General features: G+C 47.5%; 1 protein-coding gene across 18 annotated transcripts in view; it reads left to right on the top strand.

The window, feature by feature from the left end:
• The window catches only part of LOC109880125 (voltage-dependent P/Q-type calcium channel subunit alpha-1A), a 106731-nt gene that overhangs the window by 78029 nt on the left and 14802 nt on the right, over nt 1–13900 (top strand). For 10 of the 18 annotated variants that reach the window (XM_031834955.1, XM_031834951.1, XM_031834945.1 and 7 more), the window contains 4 exons: nt 2918–3024; nt 7155–7258; nt 7757–7892; nt 12894–13007. In XM_031834955.1, coding sequence (XP_031690815.1) covers nt 2918–3024; nt 7155–7258; nt 7757–7892; nt 12894–13007 — 461 coding nt within the window. Of the gene's footprint in view, nt 1–2917; nt 3025–3725; nt 3954–7154; nt 7259–7756; nt 7893–12893; nt 13008–13900 lie in introns of those variants that run through there. The other 8 variants (XM_031834953.1, XM_031834952.1, XM_031834949.1 and 5 more) reach the window with 3 other exon arrangements.

The raw sequence follows: 13900 nt of genomic DNA, 5'->3' as shown, positions 1-13900 counted from the left end.
GCCCCAGTCCCCACACACCCATATAGACCTCTTTTCTTGCACCCATATCACACCTCCACCCAACCTAACAACTGTACACAGCAGGCCTCATCCTAAAGTCCCAATGCAATACTTCCAACAGTCCATTCCACTGATTCCAGGCCTGTTCTGTAGGCCCAACATCACGCATCCACCGGATCCAATACCAGCAGCCTGTCTGCCCAGCTCTGTGCCTGAGATCAGGGGGTGCCCCTCTATAGACCAACTCTCTATAGTAGTCTTTTCACTCCAGGGGTTTAGTTTATACAGTACTGCTGTAGGTCAGAACACTCCAGGGGTTTAGTTCATACAGTACTACTGTAGGTCAGAACACTCCAGGGGTTTAGTTCATACAGTACTACTGTAGGTCAGAACACTCCAGGGGTTTAGTTCATACAGTACTACTGTAGGTCAGAACACTCCAGGGGTTTAGTTCATACAGTACTACTGTAGGTCAGAATACTCCAGGGGTTTAGTTCATACAGTACTACTGTAGGTCAGAACACTCCAGGGGTTTAGTTCATACAGTACTACTGTAGGTCAGAACACTCCAGGGGTTTAGTTCATATAGTACTACTGTAGGTCAGAACACTCCAGGGGTTTAGTTCATACAGTACTACTGTAGGTCAGAACACTCCAGGGGTTTAGTTCATACAGTACTACTGTAGGTCAGAACACTCCAGGGGTTTAGTTCATACAGTACTACTGTAGGTCAGGGGTTTAGTTCATACAGTACTACTGTAGGTCAGGGGTTTAGTTCATACAGTACTACTGTAGGTCAGGGGTTTAGTTCATACAGTACTACTGTACGTCAGAACACTCCAGGGGTTTAGTTCATACAGTACTACAGTAGGTCAGAACACTCCAGGGGTTTAGTTCATACAGTACTACTGTAGGTCAGAACACTCCAGGGGTTTAGTTCATACAGTACTACAGTAGGTCAGAACACTCCAGGGGTTTAGTTCATACAGTACTACTGTAGGTCAGGGGTTTAGTTCATACAGTACTACTGTAGGTCAGAACACTCCAGGGGTTTAGTTCATACAGTACTACTGTAGGTCAGGGGTTTAGTTCATACAGTACTACTGTAGGTCAGAACACTCCAGGGGTTTAGTTCATACAGTACTACAGTAGGTCAGAACCCTCCAGGGGTTTAGTTCATACAGTACTACTGTAGGTCAGAACACTCCAGGGGTTTAGTTCATACAGTACTACAGTAGGTCAGAACACTCCAGGGGTTTAGTTCATACAGTACTACTGTAGGTCAGAACACTCCAGGGGTTTAGTTCATACAGTACTACTGTAGGTCAGAACACTCCAGGGGTTTAGTTCATACAGTACTACTGTAGGTCAGAACACTCCAGGGGTTTAGTTCATACAGTACTACTGTAGGTCAGGGGTTTAGTTCATACAGTACTACTGTAGGTCAGAACACTCCAGGGGTTTAGTTCATACAGTACTACTGTAGGTCAGGGGTTTAGTTCATACAGTACTACAGTAGGTCAGAACACTCCAGGGGTTTAGTTCATACAGTACTACAGTAGGTCAGGGGTTTAGTTCATACAGTACTACTGTAGGTCAGGGGTTTAGTTCATACAGTACTACTGTAGGTCAGAACACTCCAGGGGTTTAGTTCATACAGTACTACAGTAGGTCAGAACACTCCAGGGGTTTAGTTCATACAGTACTACTGTAGGTCAGAACACTCCAGGGGTTTAGTTCATACAGTACTACAGTAGGTCAGGGGTTTAGTTCATACAGTACTACTGTAGGTCAGAACACTCCAGGGGTTTAGTTCATACAGTACTACTGTAGGTCAGAACACTCCAGGGGTTTAGTTCATACAGTACTACTGTAGGTCAGAACACTCCAGGGGTTTAGTTCATACAGTACTACTGTAGGTCAGAACACTCCAGGGGTTTAGTTCATACAGTACTACTGTAGGCCAGAACACTGGCTGTTATGCATGTCGGAGAAATACATACAGGAGTAGAAGGAATGCACAAGTGCCAAAGCACTAGTTGCTATGTAGATATTAGATGTATTTTATATGAAAGGAAGCATGATTTACAGTATAGGTAAAGGCATCTGGGTCAGGTGTGTTATAGCTACTCATCAGATTGCTAATTGTACCACATTTTACCAGAATGCACAGGCTTTTGTGCCCTGCTAATAACGTTCAAACCAAATTGAAATAAAATGTGTGGCAATTTAGCATGCTGGTAAACAGAAATGTACAGAAATGTACAGAAATGGCCAATAGCATAATGCTGGTGAACACACTTTTTTGAACTGGACTTTAGGCCCTTTTATTGTGAAGATGTGATCTGCTGTAGAAACCTGGAAATGACTCTTTCAAAGACTGTTATCGCACTTTTTTTCTATTCTGAAGCTCTGTTTTGTTTATGTGTTTGGAGATAACAAAGTACAAGGTCCAAATTGAACTTAGTACAACATGTCCACCTTCTATTGAGAAGTAGAGGGGGAACCATCGGTCCTGCCTCAGAATGCCAAAACAGCATCAAAACAGCCCCAGCAGTTCTGTTGGTACTGTCCAGTCCTCTACCAGGTCCCCCATCTACACAATGAAGTGGTCTTGAGTCTTGTCTTCTGATTGAAGACCACCAGTCAGTAGAAATACAGTTTTATAAAAGATGTCAAGAAAGAAAGACTACAGTTAACCAGAGAAAGAGAAAATGTGACACATGATCATTTTTTAGTCCGAGTCTGTTTGTGAAAAGACTATCAGCTCTGTGTTCGTGTATATGTGTGTATTTGCCAGTGTGAGTGTGTGTCTCTCTCTCTGTGTGTGTGCCTCGTCCCCTCTACTCCCATCCCTCTCGCTCAGGGTCCCATACGTAGTGGTCTAATCGTGCAGGGTAACTTGTCCCTCTCTCAGCAGCAACAGACCTGACGGTGGGGAAGATCTACGCTGCCATGATGATCATGGAGTACTACAGGCAGAGCAAGGCCAAGCGCTCTCAGGCGCGGCTAGAGGCGGAGCAGGTACAACTACTGTCCCTAGGAACCATCCCCAAACCTTCAGACCACGCAGACTGACTGAGGGCAGAGTCAGACTGACTAGAAATACTGCTGTGCCGCTAGTACAGGGGTCAAAGCGGAGCTGTGACAACCCATAACCACGCCCACCCACAGTCTTACTATAGCATTTACTTTCTACGTTATTGTAAGGTCACTTGTTATCATTGACCTCACCTGGCTAAAGGTTAGAGGTCAAAGGTTAGAGGACCATTGCCATTGGGTTTTCCCACTCTTGTCTTGCCTTTCTGTGTTCTTCCATCCTCCCTTCCTTCCTAACTCTCTGCAGTTAGTTGGTATAAAACTCTGTGAGGCCCTCTGGTGGACAAGGTATGTCACTGGTCCATGTTATATTACATTTTTACATCTTATATTATTGCTAGAGCATCTATACAGAAAACCAGCTGATTATATTTCAAGCACAATTATATAATTCTGAATCACAATTATTTCTAAAGAAGAGGCACTTTTCTTGCTATAGAGAACCCTCTCGATCATCTTTGAATTGGTTTGGGCTGGGTGTCTTTGTCACAGCTCCGGATGGCGAAGACTGTACGACGTTAATGTACATTCCTCACCTAAGCCTGTTCCTCTTTATCCTACCTTTCCCTGGCTGTGAATCCACTGCTGGTGATGATGATGATGATGATGATGCTTGTCTTCCCAAGCCTTTTAGCCACACCCTGGCCTTGGACTGTTGCCCTACACCCTGGACTGTAGCATTACACTGTAGCCCCCTATTCCCTGTTGACAGAGAGAATGCATATACAACCAATACAATGGATCTTGTGTTTATGTAGTCATATGTGAAGCCACTGACGATAAAACATTCAAATCTATTTGTAACAGTTACAGAAACATTTTAAGTGTAAAGTAAAAGATGACGTTTTAAATTACGGAGATGGTTTTATTTTGTTTTATTTGTATTTCTCACGCACACACATACACGGTTTCCTATTTTACAGACAGAGTCCTACTCCTCCTCTCCTCCTGCTCCTCCTCTCTCACTGCACTCTAAGCATGCCACTTTCCCTGCTCTGCTATGGCCTCCTGCTACCACTCTCTATACACAACTCTCAGCCGTGTCAATTCCTCATGACTTCATTTCTGCCATCTGGCATTCCTTCCTTGTAGGATAGCACAAGGAAGAGGTTGGTCTTGAAGGGATAGTCTCTAAATTCAAAGTTTAAACAGTGATCCTCTTTTTCTCTGACACATGATGTGAAGGGCGTGAGAGAGGCAGGATATTGAAAGATCTAGGAGTTAGTTGAGAGAGTCTGGCTCTGTCTGAGCTTTAAAAACTGACCTCAAACCTGCCTTAGCCATGTGTATAGATCTACGTACATGCTTTTTGAAGAGTTGGTTGGATGGGACCTACAGTATGAGTCAGGGGATAGTTTGATTGGATAAGTCACAGGAACGCCTCAGGAACATGATGGAGCTATCTAAGGAGGATACCATCTAAACAACTGTAGAAACCACCCTCTATCACCTGTCAAACTACAAAGGAAGACTCATAAGACAAGCTGAGAAGACTCCAGAGTTGGTCGCCCAATACTTAGTCAAGTCATTGGACATTTGGCCATGTCATATCCTTGGTCTTCATTCACAACCACAACCATACCACCCAGCTGGTCCTCGTGCTTTTACTCTAATGCTCCCAAGGTGTAGTTACCCGTGACCACAAACATGTACAGAGCACAAACACTCACACACTGACGTTTCTTGGGCAACAAATGTTATCAAACTTTTCAGACACTTCAGCATGCTCACATGACATGTCACAGCCCGATGACGATAATTGATGGTGTCACTGCAACATCCTCATCCAATCGTCGCCCATCCTGCTCTCCAGCCAATGTCTGCTCTGCCACCCTTTACCCCTACACATCATCTCCCCTCTCCCCTGTACCCCTCTCTACACCTCCTCTTACTGAGCTGCCCCTCACTCTCCTCCCCCTTGCACCCCCACCTCTCTTCCCCTCCTCCCCAACCCCCACCCCTGCTGCTACTTGCTTACAGAAGGACAGGAGCAGAGGAGTGGACTTCCCTCCCCCTTGCACCCCCACCTCTCTTCCCCTCCTCCCCAACCCCCACCCCTGCTGCTACTTGCTTACAGAAGGACAGGAGCAGAGGAGTGGACTTCCCTCCCCCTTGCACCCCCACCTCTCTTCCCCTCCTCCCCAACCCCCACCCCTGCTGCTACTTGCTTACAGAAGGACAGGAGCAGAGGAGTGGACTTCCCTCCCCCTTGCACCATCTCAGATAGTATTATTACCATAGTGTTAGATAAGGAGAGACCTAGTGAAGGGTAGCATCCATCCCAGTGATGAGCGTTTCTTCCCTGCATGATTCCAGGTAGAGCTTGTTGCCATAGATAAGCATGTGCATCATGATGTGAGACTAGGGGTGGGACCTGGAGAATGGGAATACCCTTGCTTCGAACGGTTCAGGTTCGGACAAGAACTGTTCCAATTGTTTAGAAATGACGATTGGACAAATATTGTTTGGAAAAATATTTGTGTGCTATTTCCTTGTATGACCTGGAACCTTTGTGATCCATCCACTTTAAACTTGACCCTCCATGGCTTGTGAAATCCTTAAACCAAAACAGCTACTTACCATTGATAATCCGTTCCAGCTAGCAAGTATATACTGGCCCAGGAGTGGCCCACTGCCGGCATGGTTTATGGCCCACAGCTGGAAACCAAATGCGGCCCAACAACATTTTCCCAGATATCTTACGGACATAAAAGTAGCAGTTGGTCAGTTTTAAGTGGATGTGTAATAACTGAATGACACTATGTGGTTATTTTCACCTACACTAAGAAAAACAGGTGCTATCCAGAACCTAAAAGAGTTCTTAAGCTGTCCCCATAGGAGAACCATTTGATGAACCCTTTTTGATTCCAGATGTAACCCTTTTGGTTCCAGGTAGAACCCCTTTGGGTTCTATGTAAAATCCCTTCTACAAAGGGTTCTGCCTGGAACCCAAAACAGTTCTTCCTGGAACCAAAAATGATTTTCCTATGGGGACATCCAAAGAACCCTTTGGAACCCTTTTTTCTAAGAGTATGTTCCCAACAGGTCTACTCCCAGTCCTCGTCTTCCTCTCTTTTTCATCCTTCCTCTATCCCTCTTTGTGTCCCCTTTTTCTCTCGATATTCACTCACATGGACTTCTACCTCTATTCTTTCCTTTTCTCGTCCTCTCGTCCTCTCGTCCTCTCGTCCTCTCCTCCTCTCTTCCTTTCTCTATCATCATTTTATATTATTTCCTGACTATTCTCCCTCCTCTCCTTATGTGTCAACGTCTGTTTTCAACAGAGACTTTCAATGTTCTCTTCCTGATGGATCTGTCCATTGGTTTTGCACTGATGTTCTGCCTTGTTCAACTCTTCCTTATTCCCTCCCTGGTCTTGCTGTTCTATTGCTCTAATGGATTGTTGGACTGGCTCAAACTCCACCCACCGACTCTCATTTCCTGGTTGCCGATAGTGATCATTTAGCTGCTTGAGGTCAAATGGGGGTCAAAAGTCAAGGTTGAAATCCAATCAGGTCGAGAGGTAAACACTGTCCATCCTGTCAATTGGGTTGTGTATTGAATAGCACCCTTTTCATGTTATAGTGCACTTCTTTTGAATCAAAGCCTAGGTGAAAATCAGAAATAGTGTCATTTGAGATGTGTTCCTATGAGCAACATGCAAATTGTCTGATCAGATAAAAAATACTGTAGACAAAGACCTTAATTAATGCCAGACAAATCCAGACCTCTTTGTAGCGTCCAACGGAAGACTTCCAAATCCATAGCTAGGTACTGTATACTGTAGGTCATATACAGTGGCTATGGCTCTGGTTAATGCCCTTCATTCATGGTGACCTGGAAGTAGATGATTCATTGGCATGAGCCTTCCATTCTCACATTTACAGCAGGACTCCAACTCCCCTCACAGAATGCGCTCTGGCTCAGCCCCTGCTGACTGAAACCCTTCCTCCTCCCTGGATGCTGTGACCTGCTCTGAACTCACTTTCTTCTCCACCTTCCCCATTTCCTGTATGTCTACCTTAAAGCCGGCGGCCATGTTGTATCTCACACAGAATCGAACAACATTACTGTTTCAGCGCGTGGAGCCGCCCTCCCCCATCCAGGATGGGCCTCTCAGCCTCCCTCCTACCCAACCGGCAGATCCCATCAACAGCCTGTGAGTAGACCCCTGTCCACCTCCCCCCTCCAACTCTCTCTCTGGGTCTCTCTCTCTGTCCTCTCCCTCTCTCTGTTTTCTCTCTCCCTCTTTCTCTGCAGCCAGAGGGAGGATGGGTAGTGGCTCCACAGGTGGAGTGTCATCCACGAGAAGGAGGAGCAGGACGACACGCTGGGCGGACACGCCTCACGTGTAGAGGACCTGTGTGTGTATGTGTGTGTGTAGTGTGTTCAGAAAGGCTGGTGTATGGGTTTGTGGGGATGAGTGCATTCAGTTAGCCTCATACAAGCGCTGAATGCAAGGGTCTGATGAAGGTGATGTATATGGGGCCTGGTTTGTGTGTATGCATGCGTGTGTCCGTGTTTGCCTATCCGTGTGTATATATGTCCCGGGTCTGACTGTGTGTGTGTGTTGTAGACCGGTGGACGGATGGGGCGTGAGTGTGTGTGTGTGTGTGTGTGTGTGCAAGGGGCCTGTCTGACTGTCTGTGTGTTGTAGACCGGTGGAGGGGGGGGTTCCAGAGAGCCAGTCGTGGGTGACAGTGCGGGCTCAGGAGATGTCCCAGAGAGTAGGCAGCTGGAGTCCTGAGGGACAGCACTCTGAGGATGGCCTGGACAGCAGGCATAACTCGCAGGTAACACATACACACAGGTGCGCACACACACACACACACCAGCATCCAGAAGAATCCCTGGACAACAGACATAACTCAGAAGTGTATATACACGCACATGCATACGCACAAATACAGATCAATACAGTATGTGCATGTAACATGTACAGTATGTCATTGCACACAAGAACACACTAATAAATGGTTCCCAGTAAACATGAAATAGTGATTTTCTTTCATGCTATTCATGTTTCATGTTGTCTGAACATCCACATCATTTCATTGGACTGGTTCATATAGAGCTCGTGTCCTGGTGCTCTTTCCTTACAGGATATTTAGGGTCATCATTGTTGAATCAACTCGTACACAGAGTCACTGCTGGCTCTGTTTTATTCCTGCCTATTGTCCAATTCCATATGGTCCCTACAGCTCCTCTCCCCTATAGGCACTTAGACAGATCTGAAAGGTGTATAGGTGTAAGCAATACAGCACATTCATCTAATGGCTTTAAGTCATTACTATCCTTTCAGATCTACATGAAGGGCCCAAGAGTTAGTTAGTTATTGGGAAAATGTGAACATGATGGTTTCCCTATAACCTGCCCTGATTGGCTATGCCTGCTTAAACCCTCCCACCATTCACATCCCATACCCATCTATCCTCCTCAGCCCCCAGGCCCACAACCCCCAAGCCCTCATCCCCCAAGCCCCCAAGCCCTCAGCCCCCAAACCCTCATCCCCCAAGCCCCCAAACCCTCATCCCCCAAGCCCCCAAACCCTCATCCCCCAAGCCCTCATCCCCCAAGCCCTCAGCCCCCAAACCCTCATCCCCCAAGCCCTCAGCACCCAAACCCTCATCCCCCAAGCCCTAAATAACATAATATTATCAAAATCAAAATCAGTCTGTTTTGTTGTTGTATTGGCTGCGTCTCAATCCACCGGATACGCCATGTCGGCCATGTCGACCATGTCGGCCTTCTGCATTTGCGGTGGAAAGTGGCAGAACTACAGCACTGTTTGTCAGACCAGGAGACATCCCGAAAATCGGTCTTCTCACAAAAACGTCTATAGCGTCCAAACGATGGTGTTCTCCATTTTGCTTTACGACACCCACAAGTGTCACTGGACTTGTCTGAAAGTAACCCAGTACCGGTTAAAAAAAAGAATTGAAGTATGCTATATATATACAAAAGTATGTGAACACCTCTTCAAATTAGTGGATTCGGCTATTTCAGCCAAACCCGTTTCTGACAGGTGTATAAAATCAAGCACACCGCCATGCAATCTCCATAGACAAACATTGGCAGTAGAATGGCCTTACTGAAGAGCTAAGTGACTTTCAACGTGGCACCGTCATAGGATGCCACCTTTCAAACAAGTCAGTTCGTCAAATTTCTTCCCTGCTAGAGCTGCTCTGGTCAACTGTAAGTGCTGTTATTGTGAAGTGGCAATGTCTAGGAGCAACAATGGCTCAGCCGCAAAGTGGTAGGCCACACAAGCTCACAGAACGGGACCACCGAGTGCTGTAAAACTCGTCTGTCCTCGGTTGCATCAAGTTCCAAACGGCTTCTGGAAGCAACGTCAGCACAAGAACTGTTCATTTTTTTGTTATTGTTATTTTTGATTTGTTTTAGGGTGTAGATCAGCTTTAATATTCCAGATAGATTGTAGCTTCCATCAACGTAATTTTATGCATCAGTTCCAATCCCCCATATGTTTTGGGTAAATATATATATATATATATATTGCCAGTCAAACGTTCGGTTTGGACACACCTACTCATTCAAGGGTTTTTCTTTATTTTTACTAGACATCAAAACTATGAAATAGCACATATGGAATAATGTAGTAACCAGAAAAGTGTTAAACCAATCAAAATACATTTAAGATTATTCAAAGTAGCCATCACATGCCTTGATGACAGCTTTGCACTCTCTTGGCATTCTCTCAACCATCTTCATGAGGTAGTCACTTGGAATGCTTTTCCAGTAGTCTTGAAGGAGTTTCCACATATGCTGAGCACTTGTTGGCTGCTTTTCTTTTACTCTGTGGTCCAACCCGTCCCAAACCATCTCAATTGGGTTGAGGTCGGGTGATTGTGGAGGCCAGGTCATCTGATGAAACACTCCATCACTCTCATTCTTGGTCAAACAGCCCTTACACAGCCTGGAGGTGTGTTTTGGGACATTGTCATGTTGAAAAACAAATGATAGTCCCACTAAGCGCAAACCAGATGGGAGAGCATATCGCTGCAGAATGCTGTGGTAGCCATGCTGGTTAAGTGTGCCTTGAATTCTAAATAAATCACAGACAGTGTCACCATCAAAGCAACTCCACAACATCACACCTCCTCCTCCATGCTTCACGGAGGGAACCACACATGCACAGATCATCTGTTCACCTACTCTGCATCTCACAAAGACCAAAAATCTCCAATTTGGACTCATCAGACCAAAGGACAGATTTACACCGCTCTAATGTCCATTGCCCGTGTTTCTTGGCCCAAGCAAGTCTCTACTTGTCATTGGTGTCCTTTAGTAGTGGTATCTTTGCAGCAATTCGACCCTGAAGGCCTGATTCACACAGTCTCCTCTGAAAAGTTGATGTTGAGATATGTGTCTTACTTGAACTCTGTTAAGCATTTATTTTGGTTGCAATTTCTGAGAATGTTAACTCTAATGAAATGTTCCTCTGCAGCAGAGGTAAATCAGGGTTTCCATTCCTGTGGAGATCCTCATGAGAGCCAGTTTCATTATAGCGCTTGATGGTTCTTGCGACTGCACTTGAAGAAACTTTCAAAGTTCTTGACATTTTCTTAATTGACTGATCTTCATGTCTTAAAGTAATGATGGACTGTCGTTTCTCTTTACTTATTAGAGCTGTTCTTGCCATAATATGGACTTGGTCTTTTACCAAATAGGGCTATCTTCTTTATACCATCCCTACTTTGTCACAACACAACTGATTTGCTCAAATACATTAAGAAAGGAAATAAATTCCACAAATTTACTTTTACCAAGGCACACCTGTTAACCTTATATGAAATGCATTCCAGATGGCTACCTCATGAAGCTGGTTGAGAGAATGCCAAACGTGTGCAAAGCTGTCATCAAGGCAAAGGGTGGCTACTTTAAAGTATCTCAAATATAAAATATATTTTGATTTGTTTCATACTTTTGGGTTACTACATGATTCCATGTGTGTTATTGCATAGTTTTGATGTCTTCACTATTATTCTACAATGTAGAAAATAGTATAAATAAAGAAAAAACTTGAGTAGGTGTGTCCGAACCCTGTACCCCCTGCACCGAAGCCCCCTGTCCGAACCCTGTACCCCCTGCACCGAAGCCCCCTGTCCGAACCCTGTACCCCCTGCACCGAAGCCCCCTGTCCGAACCCTGTACCCCCTGCACCGAAGCCCCCTGTCCGAACCCTGTACCCCCTGCACCGAAGCCCCCTGTCCGAACCCTGTACCCCCTGCACCGAAGCCCCCTGTCCGAACCCTGTACCCCCTGCACCGAAGCCCCCTGTCCGAACCCTGTACCCCCTGCACCGAAGCCCCCTGTCCGAACCCTGTACCCCCTGCACCGAAGCCCCCTGTCCGAACCCTGTACCCCCTGCACCGAAGCCCCCTGTCCGAACCCTGTACCCCCTGCACCGAAGCCCCCTGTCCGAACCCTGTACCCCCTGCACCGAAGCCCCCTGTCCGAACCCTGTACCCCCTGCACCGAAGCCCCCTGTCCGAACCCTGTACCCCCTGCACCGAAGCCCCCTGTCCGAACCCTGTACCCCCTGCACCGAAGCCCCCTGTCCGAACCCTGTACCCCCTGCACCGAAGCCCCCTGTCCGAACCCTGTACCCCCTGCACCGAAGCCCCCTGTCCGAACCCTGTACCCCCTGCACCGAAGCCCCCTGTCCGAACCCTGTACCCCCTGCACCGAAGCCCCCTGCACCGAAGCCCCCTGCACCGAAGCCCCCTGCACCGAAGCCCCCTGCACCGAAGCCTCCTGCACCGAAGCCCCCTGCACCGAAGCCCCCTGCACCGAAGCCCCCTGCACCGAAGCCCTCTGTACCGAAGCCCCCTGTACCGAAGCCCCCTGCACCGAAGCCCCCTGTACCGAAGCCCCCTGCACCGAAGCCCCCTGCACCGAAGCCCCCTGCACCGAAGCCCCCTGTACCGAAGCCCCCTGCACCGAAGCCCCCTGCACCGAAGCCCCCTGCACCGAAGCCCCCTGCACCGAAGCCCCCTGTACCGAAGCCCCCTGCACCGAAGCCACCTGTACCGAAGCCCCCTGCATCGAAGCCCCCTGCACCGAAGCCCCCTGTACCAAAGCCCCCTGTACCGAAGACCCCTGCACCGAAGCCACCTGCACCGAAACCCCCTGCACCGAAGCCCCCTGTACCGAAGCCCCCTGTACCGAAGCCCCCTGTACCGAAGCTACCTGCACCGAAGCCCCCTGTACCGAAGCCCCTTGTACGTTATCCACCTGTACTGAAGCCCCCTGTACCGAAACCACCTGTACCGAAGCCCCCTGCACCGAAGCCCCCTGCCTCAGCCTCAGCAGTTCCTGCTCTTGATCCAAGTCCAGGTCCAAGTCCTAGCTCCTAGACCACAGCCCTAGTCCCTCGTCCTAGATCTAAACCTAGTCTTAAACCTTCCCCCGTCCCCATTTCCCAGGCTCAAACCCCAGTCCCTCCCAAACTACACTACATGCTACTGTACACCACAGGAAGCTGCTGAGGGGAAAATGGCTCATAACAATAGCTGGAACGGAGCAAATGGAATGTCATCAAACACATGGAAACCATGGAAACCATGTATTTGATGTATTTGATACTATTCCATTCATTCCAATCCAACCATTAACATGAGCCCGTCCTCCCCAATTAAGGTCCCACCAACCTCCTGTGCTGTGCACACTACATTCACCCACACTCATGTGGGATAAAGGATGACAAACACACCATTGTCCCCGTCATATTCCTTCATCACAGTCACGCCTGCTCTCACTCTATTTTGCAGACGGTAGAGATGAGAGAGATGGGGCGTGACGGTTACTCGGATACCGAGCACTTTCAGCCAATGGACGGCCACGGAAGGGCCGCTTCCATGCCACGCCTTCCAGGCGACAACCAAGTGAGCACCCCTCATTTCCTCTCCTCCCTCCCTCTCTCATTCCCTCTAGCTTTCCATCTCCTTGACTCAATCTCCACGATAAGCTACACAAAGACTAGAGACAGACTATTTATAATCCAACACAGTGCATAACAAAATACTATAAAACATTGCTGAAATGCATGGTATTTGACGTGATATCATGCATTTTGACGATAGCTCCCCTTTCTATGCTGTCAAAATATCACCTATAGGATGTTTGCCAGACAGACTTACAGGTAGGTAAGTCTTACAGACTACCGTACATAACACCCCAACACCCCACTCTTCCTCCCCTCCTCTTCTACTCCTCTACACTCATCCCCTACTGCATGGAGGTGTGTTACTGTGGTTGTCCCTTCTCATCCAGTACCAAGTCATCTCTGCTATATTGTCACACACACACACACTTTGTTTAAGGTAGTCCATCGTATCCAATGATGACTTCCACTACTGCTTGTGAGTTCACTGATGACTGTATAATCTGATGCGGGATGCACACTGTTGCCACAGACAGAGCACACAAAGGCCTGTCCTGTTGAGGCCGGTGAAGTCATGGTCTACGTTCAGTCCTTTTTTCCTTGGTCAACTGCACTCCAGGGCAGAGGCCACGCCAGGTGGAGTGTTCCGCAGCAGTCTGGAGGGAGGCAGAGTTTACCCCACACTTCTTTAGTGATGTCTTCAGTTGGGTCCTTTAGACACTTTCTCTGCCCACCTGAAGAGCGACGGCCCAGTTGTAGCTGTCCGTACAGCGTATTTCGCCGCTGTAGACTGTACATGTAGACTGTACATGTTTCACATCCATAAAGGAGTGTAGATACACACACTGCCTGGTAGACTGCAACTTTTGTGTGGAGGTACAGGTTGCTGCTGTT

Source organism: Oncorhynchus kisutch, linkage group LG10 (genome assembly GCF_002021735.2).
Source record: "Oncorhynchus kisutch isolate 150728-3 linkage group LG10, Okis_V2, whole genome shotgun sequence".
Taxonomy (NCBI): Eukaryota; Metazoa; Chordata; class Actinopteri; order Salmoniformes; family Salmonidae; genus Oncorhynchus; species Oncorhynchus kisutch.
The sequence above is the reverse complement of the archived record's forward strand: the minus strand, read 5'-3'. Positions and strand labels throughout refer to the sequence as shown.